We start from the raw sequence: 21,552 nt of genomic DNA on the forward strand, positions 1-21,552 counted from the left end.
TTTATCAGTAAGATTTTCTTTGTTGACATTTCATATGAGTGTATAACTTAGTATATATTTTTGTTGTCCGTCAGTACATTTATTTTTTCCCTCATCTACAAATCTTATAGTCACAGTTATTATTATGTTATTTTTTATAAATTGCTTGGATAATTCAGCTAGCAATAAAAGAGAAAACTCAGACAAAACTCATGGAGGCAGACCACCATTAATTTCCCCATTGACTTCAATGTTAATTCTGGCCTCTTTGCCCACCTCCAATTTTTCCCAAAATTTTCACTACAGACAGAGGAACAAATAGTCATGTCTTTGCACTAAAATTTGTATGAGGTTGACCACCAAAATTTTGAGATACACAAACATGAAGATGCATACTGTAAACATGTAACTATATATATAGTTGCTGTACATATCACCGTAGCCAATCTGATAACTCTGTTATCCTTTCGCCTCAAAATCATGAATATTTGCCAAAATCTGGCAGAAAATGTGAATTCAAACCCTCTTCGTCCATTCTAGACCAAAAAATCAACAACAACGGGCATGCAAAAGGGGAGAAAAGACACAGAGAAAGAATTGCTTGAAATAGACGAACTACACATTGTGGGTACAGAGATGGTGAAATTTAATGGTGGTCTGCCTCCTATTCATGATTTTCTGAGTTTATTCACCTTTCTTTGAAATGGACTAAATAAAGACTGTTTGAGACTATTATTTCACACAATATAATCAAAAACCTTGTTGTATGGAACATAAAAATATAGTCCTATTATTTATAAATCCACTGCCAATTAATATTCCATAACCTGTTCGTGAAAAAGTCACCAATCACCAGGAATTGCGTCATATTTGTCATCTACTTATATTTGCTGCTTTACTCTTGTCTACTGTGCCAAGTCAACAAGCTGGACATTCTCAGGGCAGACTCCCACGAAATAATTTATTTATGATATTAAATGGCATTATTTTATTTCACTCTGAAAACAAAACAATGGTGTTATCAGGATGTGACGTGTGACATGAATTATTGCTTAATTCCATTTTATTTTGCAGTACAATGAATTTAGGTGAAATGCATGGTGATCTAATAGAAGAACTACTACTGAAAGCTTTGGAAAGTCCAGATAGTTCAATTGTACAAAATGCATTAGTTATGATAAGACAATTAGAGCTAAGAAGTCCAAAGTTAATGATGGCTGTTTTACCTATGTTATTGAGTGATGTGGTAAGTAGGGCTTACAACGTGCACATACTCCCCCCCCCCTACAACCCCCACCCCTATTAATCAATTAAGTTGATTTTTTTTGGCAATTGGGATTAATACAGCCTTATCATCATTTAGTTTTAGAGAATTGAGTTTCATCCAGTTTCTTCTTTTCCTTGGAATATTAAGTCAACTGAACATGTTTTGTTTATTCTAAATTATAGCCTGAAGTACGTGCTGAATCAATGTTATTAGTAAATACACTAGCAGGAGTAAATTGTACAGATGGATTAAGAATATTAATGGTAGATTTAGGTATTATTAAATCACTTGATTCTTGTCAATCTGAGGTGAGTACTAAAACACTAATTTTATGTTTGAAAAATAAAAAGCCCCCCCCCCCCCCCAATCTCATTCATTCTTCACAAATAGTTTCAAAAAATTAATCTTATCTCTTATTACTTGTTAATTTGCACATTGATGTTATAATCATCACATCCTTGTTTGTGTTGAAATAATCAGATACATTGTGGCAGTATGTATGGTTTTCAGGTCTTCAATCTGTAAACAAATAAGAGAAAACCATGTGTTTTAATTAAAATCTGTGAAACAAATCCAAAAACTACACAGTACGTAGGGCCTACTGGTAATACAGTTCACATGTAAATAGTCACTACATATGATTTAAAGTCATAATATATTAGCCAGTGCAAGAAGTGAATCCAGAATGAAGTATTTGCATGATGTCTAGGTGAATTTATAAGATGTTTGACTTATGATTGGTACAAAAACTATTACCATTAATCTGTAGTTACTGGTTACTTCAATGTTATATTGCTTGTTCATACCTTATATAACCTGTCATTTTGTTCACTATGTAAAAGTATGGACAGAACTAGCCCACGGTCTGTTCTCTGAAATATATCTTAAGTTCATTCGCATTAAATCTCTTGAACCAGTGTACCGGAGCAATTCTGCTTCCTTAAATATGTGTGAACAGAAAGTCATCTAAAAATTTGCCTTAAAAAAATGTTCATATGCATGACTATAGTATGAATTTAGAACTAGATAGTAAGGCTGTGTTTAGATATTATTATAAAATTCAATCACCCTTGCTTTTTTAAAATGTTTTTGTTTTAGAGAAATCAAACATAGAAATAAAAGTTATATTTATTTTTGCAGCTAGAAGCTTTGGCAATATTACGTGAGAAATTAGGAATTCCTGAAAAGATAAATCCGGAAGAACATGAAAATAGAGTAACCAATTGGGTAGGATCTTCGAAGCCAGGCATTTTTGATAAAGAGGTTAGGAAAATTACATTTTGATTTTGACAAAACAAATCTATGAACAATAGCATTATAAACAAGGCTAAGTCATGTTGTCTTTATTCATATCATATTTGTATTTGTAGAGGCAAAAAAAAGAAAAGAAAACACGTCAAGACGCATTAGTCAGACGGTGGAGCCTTAAGGCTAAAATACAACGGTCAGGGCAGTTAGAGAACAGATTAATAGATGATTCTTCTCCAGAGGATGATATGTGGCAGCAGTTAGATCATACGCGGAAACATGGCGAGTCCAATACAGAAGATGAAGATGGTCAAGCACCTAGAAAACTTCCAGAATTGCCTCAATTATCAGATCCATTTGATAAACCAAGGCCAAAGAGAAAGGGTATTGTGTTGTATTATATATATAGTGAACTCTGTCACATCTGGCTTCTGAATACTGCAGCATTCTATGAAATCCTTTATCATTTTCATGTCCCGATTTAATTTCTTATTACTTCAACCCCCAAAATTTCTAGTAATCTGAATTCTACATATTACGAAATCAATCAGTGGTCCCGGCCGTCACACAATTTGCATTGAATTAACCTTGTATAATCCGGTCTTCAATCCGTCGTTGTTCACTTACAGAAGATTGACAAGCAATCACCAATCAATTATGGGTGAGATTAATACTTCTGTCTGTCTTTGTTGATTACCTTGTTATCAACATAACGATGCACGATTGTTTTAACATCAAAACCTTTAAACATTTGGCACACCTCGGCCAATTCTACAAATCTAGGGTACTGGAGTCTGCAGAGGTTTGTCGAATGAGCTTTTAAAGTTAATGGCGAAAGTACAAGTGTTGATCTCGATACCGTTGAAGAATTCCACATGCGCATTCTGTCTATTATTGAAGGGTATTCTCTGGAAAACATTTTTAATTATGATGAAACTGTTTTGTTTTTAGAGCATTACTCGACCAATCATTGTGAGATAAAAATGAGAGCGCTATAGCAATATAAATATTAAATTTTTGACACCAAATACATACAACCGAAAAACGTTATTCTTCCGGTATTTGAAGGTACAATAATACTTTCGGTATTGAGTATTCCTTCATGCTCTGTAATCCGGCATATTTGAACGATGTCGTATGTGACAGAGTCCACGGATATTTTTTTTTTTTTTTTAAACTGCAATTTTTTTTTATATGCCATAATTGTTTTTAATGTGGACTTATTATGTTCTCACCCCTGTCCATCCAGATGTCCATTCACATTTGTTTATGGACACTCTGCAGCTCCTTTAAAATAGCAAGTGCATGGGATTCCACCACATACAAAAAATTAGAAAAGCATAGAAAACCCCCACAAAACATAGCAATATTTGTTTTTGCACAATTTCAATAGTAATGCAATTAACAGTTAGAACTGTTTTGACAGTTGGGTTAAATTTTGATGCAAGTTTTGAAATACAGATATCACTATTTTAAAACTAAATCCCCCCCCCCCCCCCATTCATGAAATTTCAAATTGTCCATTTGTTCTCTTATATTTTAGAAAAAAAGAAGAAGAGAAATATTGATGCAGCAGATCAATCTACTCGTGTACCAAATGTTAGTCGTGTATCTGTTTATAAAGAAAGTTCTAGTAGTACATGTACATATACATCAGCAACCTCACATACTGTTGAATATTGGAAATCACCTAGTACTCTATCAGATGATCTGTTTGATTATTATTCACCTAATGATGAATATTCAGAAATTTTTTCAAATGAAGAGAGTGTACCAAGGTAATTTTTGTTTTCTAACTATAACTCTTGACAGAACAACAAAACCCTCTTTTTTATTAAAACTTACTCTTCTCCATCACCGATTGATTAATCACTGCCTGAATATTTTTTCTCCTGTCTCTTTTTCAAATTTGTGTGAATTTTTATTGTTATTTTTTGTTGTTGTTGTTGTTGTAACAATGAATTACTTTTTGAATGAGCACACTGTTCCCATTACTTTATGTTTCAAAACTTGGAGTCTTGTAGTGTTTTGTTTGTTTTAACCATATTTTGAATTCTTAATTAATGTAAATAATTTTTGAGTTCATTTTAGTTGATTTTCTTTTGTAATTGAGCTTTGAATTATTTATTTGGGGTATTATTATTTCGGCTCAAACAAAAATCACACAAACATTTTTCTGAGCAATAACTGATTTTTGTGTATTAAAACAGTCAAGAAGCCCAACCAAATCAGTTTATAGATTATAGAATAGAGAAGTCAGAACAAGCCCGAGTAATGCCAGAATATAAGTAGGTTTTTTATGTATGTTTTATAATTAATGGTTTTCACTCCATTGAGTCAACTGGCGTGGTTTCGAATCCCCGGTTGTACGTGACAAGGAGTAGGGTCGCCTGTCCAACCTCGTGGGTTTTCTCTGGGTCCTCCGGTTTCCTCCCACTGCTAAAGACCCCTACGCGCAAGTGAATATTAAAATAAAATTAAACCATATGTTAGTCCCAAAATGACCTAGTCTGTGTCGAGTGGACGTTAAACCTCTCTCTCTCTCTGATATACAAATTAAATGGCTGAATATTTATTTTAAAATATTGGGCTGGTGATTTATGTAGTAATGGATGATGTGCATGAGGCAGAATGTGCTTACTTTTTCTAAAATATGGTGACTTGCGGAATTCCAAGGCTAACAAATTTTGTTGTACTGTTGTGAGTTTAATCCTTGAGTGGCATTTAGTGATTGAGTACATTAAAAAACACAACACAATTTATAATTTATATGGAAGACAATCACTGGTTTATACACATATAGCGCGACGTTTCGACAAGTATTCTCTTATCGTTTTCAAGTACAAATGATAGGGTAATTGATATGGGGTTAACATATAATCAAAGCATGAGGAGTCACATGTAGCTAATTAAGCAATTAACAATTAAACTAGAACAACGCAAAAGTGGGGTACTTTAACCTGTTAAAAAAACACAGCCCGCTAATCGTCTTTGAGATGGGTTCTTAAAGGTTTCAGTTTTTTTATGACATGCACTTTTTATTACCTTTTATGGAAACTTGCAATTTCAAGTTTGATATGCATGCAAAATTAACTGCAACTCTTGACTGTGGCTTATATAAAATAGCTTATAGCATGATACACAGATTCTGTACCTAGCATGATTTCTTTAGTTCTTTATATATTCTCTTTTCATTTTATATTTTCTGTCTTCTTTACTACACCAAATCTTTTTTCTTTCCTTTTTTGTGTGTTTGTGTCTTGTTCACAGGAAGAAACAAAAACAATTCTTTCGACCTAAACTACCAAATTTTGGAGCATATTTAGAAAAGAAATTAAAATGTATGAAGTATAGCAAGAAAACAGGTGGGTAAATATAGGTGTGAGGTCAATTATTGTAAATTACATGATTATTTGATATGGGTATGAACTGGTAAAAATTCTAATTAGCTGTTTGATAGCCAAGAAGCTAAAATCTAAATTCTCTTTAGATCCATGTTTCTTATTCAGTTTTCCTCAATCATAGTTTGATTCTGTTGCTAATTGACCAATTGGTGTGTTTCAAAGATTTGCATATTTAATTTCTGATTGTCCTCGTATGTAGATTGATTCTAGATCTGGATTTTCGGTAATCAAGCCCATCTTGATTTACCAATATTTGAGATAAAATGATGATATTAAATATGATGTATGTATTTCAGTTTTATAGATGAATCTGCAGAGGGTAGGTCAGGAGGGAGGTTCATGGAATATACTTATGTTTAATGACATTTACACTTAAATAAGAACAATGAAACGCCATCACTTAGTTCTTTTTGGTGAGGTTGATGATGGAAATTAAAGGAGCCCTAATAAATTCAACTGAAATAATTTTTTAATGATTTTCTCATTTCCTTCACCTTGTGATTATTGGTTTGATACAAATTCCATCTAATAATCAGAAACGATTAATTTTATGGCTAAGAAATTTAAATTATGTTAAATATTTGACTGTAAGTGTAGTGGTAAGTATTGACCAGCAAAACCTCCCTTATAAATATATAATTGTAGTGTCAGCTTTTCAATATGATCACTGTCTAGATTGCAATTCACTGATGTAAACTACTTGTGTCTCCCTGTCTACTTGTCTCCCATGATGTAAACTACTTGTCTCCGTATCTCATGTAAGACAAGTAGTTTACATGATGTAAACAACCTGTTTCAGTGTCCGTCCCATATTTTATCCCTCCGCCTTTCGAAAAAAGCAGGGCACTATTAAAATGGGTTTGTCCGTCTGTCCGTCCGTCTGTCTGTCACACTTTTTGGGACACTATAAGTATAACTTTCCTTCTAATTGAGGTAGGGAAGCACTTGCAAAATTTAGATTTTGGTCTCACTAATATATTCTGTGATGCTCAAGATCTTAGTCTTGAAATTGGATCAAAATTATTTACTGGTAGCCTGTGATGGAGGAGTATATGCTATTGCTCGTGACGTACAGCTATGTAATCCTGATAGTTTAAAAACACTGTCCTTGTATTGGGAGCATTTCACATGGCCAAAATCTTGCCTCGGTGCATAGGCAGATATGTACAGAACTGGAATATCTAATGTTTTGATTAAATGTTCTGTATTTGGAGTAAACATAGTAGAATCTGTTTTACAAGGAAACCAGCGGCTGCCAGGCAGGATACGCCCACATTTTCGAGAGATGGATACAGAACAAGCTAACAAGAAAGTGATTTTTCCTACAATCAAGGGCCATAATTCAGGAAATTACAATTCGATATGCGCATATATCGAAAGGAACTGAGATCTTTGTGTTATAAACTTACATTTCAAGTTTCAACAAAATCGGATAAAAATTGTTACCTCTATAGGGTCCACAACCTTGATATACCATATTTTTAGGTTATTTGAGAACAAACGGCGGCCATTTTGTCTGTCAATTTTGGGGCGATTTTCACAAAATTCAAACTCAACTGTCCTTAGGGTGGAAGGGTAATATAATAATACGGTTTTTTAAATCGGATAAAAATTATGACCTCTAATGGGTCCACAAGCTAAAAACATGATTTTTCGTACAATCAGGGGCCATAATTCAGGAAGTTACGGTCCGATATGGGCAAATATTGAAAGGAACCGAGATCTTTGGGTTATAAACTTATATTTCAAGTTTCAACAAAATCGGATAAAAATTGTGACCTCTATAGGGTCCACAACCTTGATATACCATATTTTTACGCTATTTGAGAATGAACGGCGGCCATTTTGTCTGTCAATTTTGTGCCGATTTTCATGAAATTCAAACTCAGTCGTCCTTAGGGTGTAACGGTGATATAATAATACGTTTTTTTAAATCGGATAAAAATTATGACCTCTATAGAGTCCACAAGCTAAAAACGTGATTTTTCGTACAATCAGGGGCCATAATTCAGGAAGTTACGGTCCGATATGCACGTATATCGAAAGGAACCGAGATCTTTGGGTTATAAACTTAAATTTCAAGTTTCAACAAAATCCGATAAAAATTGTGACCCCTATAGGGTCCACAACCTTCATATACCATATTCTTACGCTATTTGGGAACGAACGGCGACCATTTTGTCTGTCAATTTCGGGCCGATTTTCACGAAATTCGAACTCAGTCATCCTTAGAGTGTAACGGTGATATAATAGAACGGTTTTTTAAATCGGATAAAAATTATGACTTCTATAGGGTCCACAAGCTAAAAACGTGATTTTTCGTACAATGAGGGGCCATAATTCAGGAAGTTACTGTCCGATATGCGCAAATATCGAAAGGAACTGAGATCTTTGGGTTATAAACTTACATTTCAAGTTTCAACAAAATCGGATAAAAATTGTGACCTCTATAGGGTCCACAAGCTAAAAACGTGATTTTTCGTACAAACAGGGGCCATAATCCATGAAGTTTCGATCCGATACATGCCAATATCAAAAGCAGCCGAGATCTTTAGGGGATAAACCTATATTTCAAGTTTCGTCGAAATCGGATAAGAATTGTGACCTGTAGAGGGTCCACAAACAATTGTGGACGGACGGATGTCCGGACGGACAGGGGTGACGGCATAATACGTCCACATGAAAATGTGGGCGTATAAAAATTGTACAAGAGGATTGAAGGGGATGTTAATGTTGGGAGAAGTCTTCTTTAGGTTACAAGTAGCATCATTCATGAAAAACCAATCTGCTCATCCCTATAAGTTCAAATTTGAAAATCTGCGTCAAATGCAACAGAAAATTTTCTTAGCAGTAATGAATAAAGCAGATCATCTGGATCTGGACGTTAATGCTGAAAATATAAAATGTTTCAGAGAATTTGTGGATAATGGAAGGAATATATCAGAGCAATTTCTGTATTGGGATAATTTCTTGATACTTGTACAGATTCTTGGGAATTTGATCTGATTTGATAGACAAGGTTTTGTGGCAATTGCATCTAGATACTGTACAGAAACATCAGCCAGTATTTGCTGTGTTTGATTGTATAAACTATTTAGACATGGTCATCCTTATATCTTGAAGACATGAGAAGATTACCTAAGACTGCACCAGAAGTTCATGAAATGTTTTTAATGAGGAAATATCTAGATAAATGGAATAAATGTAAATTTACAATTGTAGTTGCTGACATGGCATTAAAGCAGACCCTTAACAGATCCCAGAAGAACTCAGCAGGTATCATAGGACGAACAAAACAAAAAGATTTTGTTGCAAAATGGGAGATTACCCACCATGAGCGACTAATGATTTCCAATTTCTTTCGAGAAGTGACAAAGACCATTCTCTCAGTTGATGAGTTAAATATTCATCACAGACTGTCCAAAACACAAACCCAATGTTGGGAAGAAAGAGTCAACAAAATGTTCACATACATTTTAGTAAAAGGAAACCCATTTGAAGTTACTCCTAATCCACTACACAATCTAATAATGAATGTACTTGTTTCACAAGAAGTTGAGGAAAAGGTTTTAAAATTATTTGAAACAGGTGATAGTTTATATTATGAATAAGAATATCTAATAGTAATACATGGTTATGTTACCAGCATTCAACAGAGTAAAAATGTAGCTACAGCTACTATTGGTAAATCTACTAATTATAAGAAAAGGTTGAATACTTCAACACATCGTATAATAAAAATAGCCCAAGCTTGTGGTTATGATATGCACAAACTCTTCTCTTGTGAACTTTCTGAAAATTGTCAAGTTGTTGGATGATCATGGATTGTTGACCAAATCACAGAAATAGAGAACAGCAACACAAAAATTGATAAAAAGCATCACCCAGAACAGTCGATTGTGTCTTTGATAGTTAACACAAACTTTCACCCAAACAACCAGAGAGATTACAAAGACAGATTAGTAATATCGTCATTGATGTCAGTCATGTCTCAAAAGATGCAGACCTGCCTGTTCAAATGAATAGTTTTTGGGGGTCATCAAGGAATAAACTTCTCTTACAGGAGGAGTTCACTGCCAATACAATGATAACATTTTTGATTCACACTCCATCCACCAAGAAAACTTTGATTCTGTAAAGTTTCACTACCAGGTACTTCAAACCCTAACTGAGTTTGATTGTGAACATTTTCTGCTTAGACTAACTATATAATCAGTTTGATTGCTTGATACTTTTAAAAAAAATAAATGTACAAATCAATTAATATGTGTCATCCATTTCTTTTGGGATTGTGGCGGGGACAGCAGCCTTACTGTCTTGTTCCTTCTTAATGAAATGACTGATTATTGTACCTTCCTAATAAAAGCACTCTGGTTGTTGTTCCTTCTTAATAAAAATAGCTCTTATTGTTGTTCCTTCCTAATAGAAGAAATGCTCTTTCTGCACTTCTGCACTTATCTTTAAATTATTAGATCTTTGCACTTAATGCAGTTAAGCTATGAACTCAATGATTTATATTTTAAACAATGCACACACTGCATGATTATTATTATTATTATTATATATGCATGTGATCAGCAATTATAACACTATTTAACTGTGTGTATCATTATTATTGACATGATGTATATATATGAAATACTATGCTTAAAGGAGCTGCCCCAGATTTTACAGAACATAGAATGATATAAATGGGTTTAAATATGAAAATTGAACCAGAAATGGAACTCTAATTAATGTGTCTGAAAGTTTCAGCTCAAAATATTGAACCATTTGTAAATGTTAATAAATTGAAATGGCTTTAAAGGGTTTTATAACTTAAGTTGTTGCCTCATGTGACCAGATACAACTCTTGAGTGTCTTTTTATAACTTTGTCAAATTGAGAATTGCAAAATAGAAAACATGTATTAGCATGTTTTCAAAATTCTACTTTTCTCTGGAAAATTTAATTAAACAAATGCAGCCCATAGAGATATCATAGACATTTACAGTGTTTGTGTATCGATATATTGTGTTTAATTGTGTATGAAAACTGAATACTTTTTTTCAAAAAAACTATCATAGAGGTTGGTGTCGGCTTATTTCCTACAAAACTATGTAGCTGTATCCATTAAAATATATCTTTAACAGCTCCTTTAAGGTCTATGACTTTATCTGTATGTCACCTAGCACTCTGTATATATACATAGATAATCTATAGCTTATGTAGTAATTACTGGATTTAACCCAATTGTCTATGGACATAGTCAATTACCTAAAAACCAATTGACGTCTGAATAGAAATCATACCCCCATGAAATAAGAAACACAATATAGCCTATAATTCCTTTTTACATACATATGTATTCTGATCTTTAAACTATACTTTATTTGTAAACTTATGGTATATCCATACTTATTCATATTGTATATAAGAAAATAGTGGAATTATTTAGGATTTTGTACAGTTCTGTGCTTGAAGTGTTGGAGCATATAGTTAGTATTGGAATTACTTGTGAATTTAAAGTATCACTGAGATTTTGTAACCATTATTTAAGAGTTTTGTTGCTTGTATGTGGCATTTACATCAAGGAGATGGTTAAAAAAAATAAAGAGCTTTCCTGAAATGAAATATGAATGTCCGATTTTGTGAAGTATGGCCAATTCATTTTTGAAGACACTGAGGAATGGAAATTAATTATATATTATGGGTGTTAAGAATTTAAAAAAGAGGATTGAATGGAGTTTATACTAAGTGTAAAAATGGGGCTATACTATATACCGGAAAACACCTAACCCTAACCCTAACCCACCGCTGGTCCTCTGGAAAACACCGGAAAAACCTAACCCTAAACCTAACTCCCCGCAAACAGAGTACCAGGCTCTGGGTTACCTATTTAGGGTGTTTTCCGCTATATAGTGTGTTTTCCGCTATATAGTGTGTTTTCCGGTATTTAGTGTTTTTCCGGTGTTCAGTATAACATGGTGTTTTCCAGTAGTTTTCCCGTAGTTTTTCAGTGTTTTCCGGTGTATAGTATTGTCAGTAAAAATGTTCCTCGTGTATCTGTTGGAAAATTATTATTATTATTTTTTTTTTTTTTTTCAGCTTCAACAAAACGTGGTTACTACAAACCTAGAGCGGCTGGTATGTTGATATTTAATATAGTTTATTTGTATTTATGATTTGTAATAGATATTAGACTTATAAAGTGGACCAGTACTTGTCAGGTGACCCCCTCAAAATATTATGAAAAAAAATATATACAAACTTATGTAAAACTGCAAGGTTATATGACTCTGATATTGACTGGGATATGGCCTTTTGAATTGGGGTACCCTTTCACGTGTTTTCAAACTACTATTCTATGACTCGATTTTGGTGTACTGATTTTATATCTTCTTGTTAGTCTATAGTCTTGAAATTTTGGGGTGTGCAAGAGAATGTTACATAGATTAAGAATTCACCATTAAAAACATGGAAAATTCAGGATTTGTAACATGTTAAATATTTACATTTTTCGCCCTTTTGAAAGGATATCACTTCCAGTACTCTCATTATCATCAAATCACACCCTGTAACAGCAAGCTCATGACTACTCATAGCTTCTTTAATCTGTATTTTAATATTTTTCCTATAATCATCCTAAGTATGAATACTATACTCCCCACTGATTATAATTAATCCATTAAAATCGGCAAAAAATGAAAATATCATACCCTGATTCAAAAAGTCTTATCTCAACCAAAATTAATGCTAGAGTCATATAACTTTGCATTTTGTATGTACTATAACATATATTTTCTTCATAATTTTCTGTGGGGGGTCACCTGACAACTTTTTGAGAATTTGATACACTTAACATGGAATGACCCTGTATGTTTAACCTTGTCACATATTTTATGACTGATTTTAATTTGTTTCACCTAGCAGAAAATAATTGATTTTACATTTGATAGCATGTAAGAATGTAAAATATTTTAATGTCATTAACTTTAAAGAGGCATTATAGCCGCTTATTGGTAATAAAAAAAGAAATATCATTTTGATTATAATACATTTACATTGTGCATGTTTAAAATCAAACTGTTTGAAATGGTTATTTTTTTCCCTTTAGATGGACGAAGAGAAAAAGCTCAGTTTCAAGCTGGCCCTAGTGAAAGATTAAAAGAATATGCTAAACTTAATCGATGTATAAAAGAAGTAAGTACACTGTGAAAGGGTTCGTGTAATTTTTGTCCCATCCGAATGACGAGATTCTGTTCCTTACCATGCCCTCCATCCTGCACCACCGACAAGGGAAACCATACAAGGTACTTTCTCAGTCGACACCAGCAGTATCAAATCCTGGGCCTTATGGTGAGTGAGCCAACATCTTGGTCACTAAGCCACTATGACTTCAATTTCAGGGTTATAAACTTACCATGTTTACATGATTTCCTGTTTTATCTTAATTTGGAAAACATTTCATGGTTTTTGCTTTGATGGCATGTATATGCTAGTCAAATATAGTACATAACTTTTAAAAGGTTCCATCAATCATTACATGACCATTTCTTCAAAATATGTAATGATTACTTTTCATTATCATTATTCCAGGTGTAATTATATGTTTATCAAATTTATATCTTGTATATTAGGATAAAGATTTCTTGAAAAAAGCATTGAGTAGCGAATCACCAGAATCATCTGATCAACGTAATATATTAAAGGTAATTAAAAATTCTTTACTGGATTTTCTTTTTTTATCTTAATTCTGAAAACATTTCATGGTTTCTCCTTTGTGAGTCTTTTTAATTCCATTGATGGTATGTAAATGCTAGTCAAATATAGTACATAATTTTTATACGCCAACATTTTCATGTGGACGTATTATGCCATCGCCCCTGTCTGACCACAATTTGTTCGTGGAGACTCTGCAGGTCACAATTTTTATCCGATTTTAACAAAACTTAAAATATAGGTCTATCTCCAATGATCTTGATTCCTTTTGATTTTTGCATTTATCGGACTATAACTTCATGGATTATGGCCCCTGATTCTGATTGTACATAAAATCACATTTTTAGCTTGTGGACACTATAGAGGTTACAATTTTCATCTGATTTTGATTAAGACCTTGGTCATAGGCGTATGGGGAAATTTTTGACTGTGCGGGCGGTGGTGGTTGGTGCCCAAAAAATGAAGTTAGATTCTTAGTATGTTACATAATAATAATAAATTCGCTGTTAAATTGGACACATTCAAGAACACAATATTTTTTTATACAACTTTTACAAAGTACAATTGTGTGCCCAAATTTTCCCAGCATTTGGTGCCCAAAATGGGGGTACGCCTATGACCTTGGTTCCTTTCAATATTTGCACATATCAGATTGTAACTTCCTAAATTATGGCCCTTGATTGTACAAAAAATCGTGTTTTTAGCTTGTGGTCCCGCTAGAGGTCACATTTTTTATCCAAATTACAAAAATGTTCGAATATATCAGCATTAAACCGTAACGTCGGTTGAGTTTGTATTTCATGAAAATTGGACCAAAACTGTTGGAAAAACTGACCACCCCTCGTATGCAAATTACTGTAAAAATATGGTACAACAAGGTTATGGAACCTCTAGATGTCACAATTTGGATGAAACTTGAAATGCATATTTATAACCTTTTGATATTCCTGCATATCAGACTGTAACTTCCTGGATTATGGCCCCTGATTGTACGAAAAATCTTGTATTCTCTAGAGGTCACAATTTTTATACGATTTTAAAACTGTTTAAATATGTCACCATTCCACCATATGGCAGATGAGATCGCTTTTCATGAAAATTGGACGAAACTGCCTGACAAAAGTAAGTAATAAGGTTGTGGACCCTCTAGAAGTCACAATTTTTATCCGATTTAGTTGAAACTTGAAATGTATGTTTCTAACCCAAAGATCATGGCTCCTTTATATATTTGCGCATTACAGACCATAATTTTGTGGATTATGACCCCTGATTGTACGAAAAATCACTTTTGTATGAAGCTTGTTCTCTATCCATCTCTTGCAAAATGTCAACCGCTGGTAAAAGGTTCCATCAATCGTTACATGACCATTTGTTCAAAATATGTAATGATTACCTTTCATTATCATTAATTATATGTATATCAAATTTATATCTTGTATATTAGGATAAAGATTTCTTGAAAAAAGCATTGAGTAGCCAATCACCAGAATCATCTGATCAACATAATATATCAAAGGTAATTAGAATTTCTTTACTTGAATGGGATCCGGAACTGCCAGTCATTTCAAATATGAAAATTACCCTTAAATAAATAAATTTATCAGATGTAAAATAAAAATTCTCTGTTTTGTTTCAGTTGATGATGTGTACATCTTGACTTAATAGAGTATTTTCACTTAAAACTGACTCTTAAATCTTTGGATGTCTCAAATATTCTTGAAAATCCAATATTCTTGCATCAAATTTGGTTTGATTTGATTGCTTGATATTTGAGGGATTTTAATTAGTTAAATAAAAATGTGTTATTTTCTTCAGGGTGGAGAAATGATGAAAACTAAGAGTTCTTCAAAGAGTGATGAAATAAAAGATGTTACAAGAAATGGAAGACAGTCATTGAAGGTATATAAATATATAATGTATTATTGAACTGTCTGACTGTATATACTTGAATACATTAAATGTTTATTTGGGGATTACAGCCTCACTGTTGGCTAGTTTTAGTTACTGTCGTGGATATGATTGCAATATAAAAATAATGAATACCCGTATGTTAATGAGTTTATTTTTTCAGATGTCTTTAATTGAAGTTGAGAACACAATAAAAACAAATGGTGATCATAGAACTGCAACACAAGACAAACAGGTAATATAAGAATTCTTATTAATATAGCTTGTCAAGTGTTAAAAGTACAGTTCAAAATGGTCCAGGGTTGTTATTGAATAAACAGACTGAGGTCACTCATTTTCCGCACAGTCTCCATTTAAAAATTCATTTAAAACAATTGTTAGCTTCAACCCTATTTCTAAGTCTTTTCCACATTATAATACATTTATTTCTTGACGTAAGCGTGGTTTATTATTAGGTGGGTTTCAATAGGACCAAGTGTATAATATTTTAAAATATTGATACAGTTGAATGGTATCATTCTGTAACTTTAGACTGTATATTGTAGTTAAGAGTAAATGAAGTGTAAGACTTTTCACCAAAGACTATTTTGGCCATACAAACAAAAAATCTGGTTCTCAGACAATCCTACCAAATATCTGATGCTGGAGGGAGGTTTTTATTTTGTCAAATGATTAACCTACAGGCTGCTAAATGACTTCTCATAAACGTCACAGTTAAAGCATTTATTAGGGTTGTCTACTGGATAAATGAGCCTATGCCACATTTCTGGATTCATTAAAAAACTTCCTGTAACCAAGTTAAAATGTTTCTTTTGGTAATTAATGAGACTTTTTTTTTATTTTTAAAAATGAAAACGAAGCATGCAGCTCTTTTTAGGTGATGCAAGATTTCCTGAGAACCAGGTTTTTTTTTATATATATATATATGACCTTTGTTGTTATTGGTAAATATGTTACATTAATAGAGTCAGTTAGCAGTAGTATATCTATTTATCTATAATAAGATAATTACTAATTATCAGGAAATACATGTAGCCTATCCATATTGTTAATTAATCATTATGAGTTAATTATTCAATATCTCAGTATATTTGGTATATATCAATATACTGAACAAAATGTTACAGTACTATTTGTATTACATCATGTGAATTGACAGGAACAAGGAGATAGCAGTAAATCATGGAGTTCTCCTGAATCAAACAAGAGGAGATCTATTAGCAATCGACGATCTATAAGTATTGAATCAGAATCACAGAAGCGACGATCTATAAGTATTGAATCAGAATCACAGAAACGACAATCTATAAGTATCGAATCCTCTTGTTCTCAGGAATCAGTTATTAAGGTAAAAAATTTATGATAAAAGTAGTAACAGATTAATTAAATTGTTCTTAACCGCTTTGTTTTGGTCTATGATACAGATATTCTTTCAGTATGAAATTCAATACTTTCTAAACCTCTGATGTAGGTTTTGATACAGCAAACTTATCTATGTATAAATCATTTGTCTGTCTGTTGAGGGTTGGTGGCTACACTTGTGCTGCCCTGAAGCTGAAATTTGGGGTATATAATGGCAGCTTGAGACGGGGAATGACATAGGCTTGGTGCAGTTGTACTACCTGCTGGTTTCAGAGTTACGAAACTTTTGGTTCAGGGCATTATCAGTGCAATGTCGGATTTAAATTTTGATACTATATATAGAAAGCAAACAAAATGTATCAGAATTGAGAATGCATTTGTTTTGGTACTACACAATAACCCTTGATTTAGTAATAAAGATATGAATAGTTATTTCATCATTGCAGATTCTGATTTTGTGATGTCTTTTATTTTAATATTAATTTTATGTATTATAGAAAGAGGAATTATTAAAGAAAGCTGTAATTGTTAACATGGACGAAAAAAAATCTCATCTAAAGGTTGGTTATTTATATTGGACCTGATGAATTTTTCATGAATATATGGTTGTATATTGCTGTTGCCCTTTTATTTTATCCATTCAATCATTGACACTTTGTTGAGTGGAGTTCTTGACCAACATGTCCGACTAAGTAATAGTGTCGTAATAGAACTCCTACCCAGTTATCAGTTTTATGGAGAGCAGAAAAACTTGCATGAGTAGGAATATTTGTTCCCTCTCGCACTCATTTTATATCTGATATCCTCTTGTCTTTGTTACTCAAGTCTTTTAAATCTGTAAGTCAATGTTTTGTTGAAAAACTTGGTGGAATTTTTCAGCTAGTTGTAAAGCTACGCGTTCATTTTAAACCAATACTTTGTACAGGATCTTCAGGTTTTTAATTGTTTGGCGAGCTGTAATTAAGATCCCAAAAATTTGAAAGCCAAAAGGTTGTTAATGGGTGTGTTACCTGTCAACACAGTTTTTTAATATTATTTTAGAATTTTTTAAACACTTAAAATTGTTCTAATCATGGATTTGATGAGTAGCTAGTCAATGACTAAAAATTTAATGACCAATTTATTTGATAATTTACCCCATGATAATAAGATACACTAAGCCAGTAATTAAGAGTTAAATTATTTATAATGTGAAGGTATAATTAATTATATTTTATCAGGAGAGAATTAGTGAAGAGGAGATGAAGAAGACTTTAAGTGAACAAGACCACATCGCAACCACAAGTACTAAATACATGAAACAACATTCACTAGACTCTTCATATTCCCAACAAGGAGAGGTAAGACTGTAATTGTTAAAATCTTATAGAAGGAATCTATGTGTAAATTTATCTGTTAATAATTGTTAAAAAAAAATAAATAAAACCAATTGTCTTCTTGATTGATTGATGTCTTAATTCGTAATATTCAGAATCCGGACTACTCAAAACTTTTTGGTTGAAGTAATAAGGAAATAAATCTGGACATGAAAATGATGTTGGATTTCACAGAATGCCGTAGTATTCAGATGTCGGAAGTGCTGTAACTAGCAGTAATTTTCGCGATTTTTATCAGCATGGGCCAGACCAGTAATGGTTTAGAGTTTCTCTTATTGATGATGATAATTCACTTGTATTCAATTAATCTCCATAACTTTCTTTTCAGAGTGGACGGCAGACACAAAGAGCTATGTCAGGACCTAAACCATCTGAAGTGGAACTGTCAAATCAGGTGAAATGTTATTTTGAGTATAAAGATAATGTGGAAGAGGTTTCTATAAATCAAAAATGGAAGCTTGAAATTACACATTACTATTAGTATGAATTTTTTGGAAATTTTTTGGCAATTGTTTGCTTTTTTCAGGAATATGACTTGATGAAGAAACTATTATTACAACAAGATAGTCAAATACGTGAACAGTATCAAAGCGAGGTAATTTAGTTTTCTTTAGAATCAGTATTTTTATGGGGCAATAGCAGGCCAGTAAGGTTTGAAATTAATTGTGAACTGACAGACGGGTGGACATTATGACAACACTATACTCCCATGTAATATATGGACATATTAAAACTGACAATTTGTATTTCTTAGAAAATTTATGACACTTGAGTCAAAATACCCATAATTAATAGGTTTTTTTTATTGTTTTAAATGTGTCAGTATATAGGATAGACCCATAATTAATATTATTATTTTGTTATTAATCCATTAAACAGGGAAAAATGGAATCTACACAGAAAAGACTTGATTCTACATCAGAAATGAAAGAGTCAGAATTAGAACATGGAGAAAGGGTAAAAATTATTAAAGCTTATCAAATAACTCTATTTCAAATTGTGGCACAGTGGTTGCCTTCAAATCTTGTGGGATTTCTGGTTTCCTCCCACAAAAAGACCCTAATCAAGTATCTTATTGAAATTAACAATGTTAGTCCTGGAATGACCTTGTTATCATCATACAAATATATTCGAATTTAAAAAATTTAGTGCTATTTTAACAAAAATTGGAAATTTACGATATTCACTATTGATTAAACCTTTTACCAGTTTGGGTCTAGTTTAGGAAATATTCAATAAGATTGAATCAGTGAAATGTATTAACACATTAAACTATATGATTGGAAGGATGTACATTTTGTAGACGTGTAAAACCCATGGACTAATTGCTTATTTGAATCAAATCAAATATTTTGATATTAATTGAATAAAGATTAAGTACAATATATACAAATACCGGTAGTAAAACCAGTATTCTATATGTGATTACTATCGTGTTGTTTTGTAGAATACATTTGAAGATGAAACAGAATATTTAAAATCAATTGTCAAACGTCCTGACTTAAAACTCACAGATGAGGTATAACTTCTTATTTTCTTATCTCACCGTTCTCTTCAAATTTACAAATCCTCTTGCTAAACTATCTCACAAACTGGTTGTAGTCTGGTAGGAATCACAAATTTAATTGTAAATCTACTTTTTAACATACATTAATAAAATATAATTTTATATGAATAAATTCATATATATACAGTATGGCCACATAACATGTATTTTTTTGCTAGATTTACCAAAGAACCACATACTATTGGGGCCAAAAACGTTTTTATAATTTTGATCTATATAGATGTTTCTCTTTACGTATATCAATTTTACTTAGATAATTATGATTCTTGACAGATTAGAAAATCCAATCCTTAACCCTTGTTCTGACAATGACCCCACAATAAATTTTATTGTTTTGTAGTATTTATTGTATTTGAATGATACCTGTCGATATGTCAACTCAATCTTTGATGCTTTAATTATTAGGTTGACAATAAGTTAAGAATTACAGAAAAGACTAAATATGTGAACTTACCTGATGATTCCAATATTGATGAGGTACAGTATTTCATCTTTTATTACAAAGTATATTAGGATTTTACTATAATATAATATAGTCTCAAAAACCCAAACTATTTATTACAATGTATACTAGGTCTTTACAAACCCAAACTTTACTATATGAAGTCTCAAACACCCAAACTATTATGTTACAATGTATTCAGTGCTCACTCTGGGTTTCATTTTTTTCTGCCAATTTTTCATTTTAATTTATTAAGCATATGATTTTTCCTCCCCAAAAAATTTAATAATCAGTAATTTTTATTATATTTTTACATTTTTACGATATAAATATATACAATATACATAAAATGTTACAATTAATAAAATTCTTCTCTGCTTTGCAGATGCCCCATTTTTGAAAGCTTTTTTAGTACACTGTAAAGGTAGCTGAGTTACAAGTGGAACAAACATTGTTTTGGTAGCTGCATCATACCTTAACCTAGAATTTGAAAATCTCCTTTCATCACTAAAAGATCTACCTTTTTCAAATACACTTAAATTATACGCTTGTCATATGGTGGTGGCATACTAAAATAATCTGACATTCTTCTATTATTATTGGACGTTAAAGAAGGCTGTTCAATTTTTTGCTTACGACACATAGCATATGATTTGATAATAACTGACTTTCGACGCATAGCTTCATTTATTAACAGTACCGGCAACTAAAGTAAGAAAGTCAAACAAAAGGCATAATCCAATAACACCAAATAAATTGAACGAGTATTGTTCATATCCGCCATTTTGAATATATACATATACATATATCAAAAAACCCCACCGATTTGTATTTGAAGACAAACGATTAAATCTTTTGTCTCTTAATTACTTTATTACTACTCTTACTGTAAATACTTATCCACACTAATCCCAGATTGATTAATAGACAAAAGATAGCCCAGACAAACTGAATAAAAATATTGCTTTGAAATAAAAAATGTATGTTATCTGTAAGATTTACTATAGTTTATTTCATTAATATATTTCTTTCTTTCTTCTGATATTTTGTTGATATCTTTGGCTTGACTTTTGTCTTATTTAGAGATTCTTGGTATATATATATTATTCAATATTACAGGTTAAAGTAATTTTGAATAAATTGTTAAAACGTCAAGAAATTGGAGTGGAATCTTTAGAGGTAAAAATTTGTAAATCAGAAATATGGTGTCGTCCTTTCCCTGTCCAATTGATTTATATTTTCTCACTCCTGTCCTGTATCCGATCTAATTAAGTAATCTGTGTTAAACTTTAAAACTGA

The 21,552-nt window shown here is 32.1% G+C and overlaps 2 protein-coding genes across 2 annotated transcripts; both read left to right on the forward strand.

Annotated features, from left to right (window-relative positions):
* Positions 1–1,436: 1,436 nt before the first annotated feature.
* On the forward strand, positions 1,437–15,208 carry LOC130014284 (uncharacterized). Its single transcript, XM_056103278.1, has 10 exons — positions 1,437–1,554; positions 2,387–2,509; positions 2,617–2,878; positions 4,038–4,272; positions 6,195–6,217; positions 11,985–12,023; positions 12,994–13,079; positions 13,517–13,588; positions 15,043–15,114; positions 15,203–15,208. Exons 1-10 carry the CDS (start codon positions 1,450–1,452, stop codon positions 15,206–15,208), a joined length of 1,023 nt encoding a protein of 340 aa, XP_055959253.1. The 5' UTR covers positions 1,437–1,449.
* Positions 15,209–15,417: 209 nt separating this feature from the next.
* Positions 15,418–21,311, forward strand: LOC126831782 (uncharacterized). The gene is made up of 10 exons (XM_050562425.2): positions 15,418–15,497; positions 15,670–15,741; positions 16,666–16,854; positions 17,366–17,428; positions 18,089–18,208; positions 18,573–18,638; positions 18,771–18,839; positions 19,124–19,201; positions 19,692–19,763; positions 20,217–21,311. The coding sequence occupies exons 1-10, from the start codon at positions 15,423–15,425 to the stop codon at positions 20,322–20,324; spliced, it is 912 nt and encodes a 303-aa protein (XP_050418382.2). The 5' UTR covers positions 15,418–15,422; the 3' UTR covers positions 20,325–21,311.
* The last annotated feature ends 241 nt before the right edge of the window (positions 21,312–21,552 follow it).

Source organism: Patella vulgata, chromosome 9 (assembly GCF_932274485.2).
Source record: "Patella vulgata chromosome 9, xgPatVulg1.2, whole genome shotgun sequence".
NCBI lineage: Eukaryota > Metazoa > Mollusca > Gastropoda > Patellidae > Patella > Patella vulgata.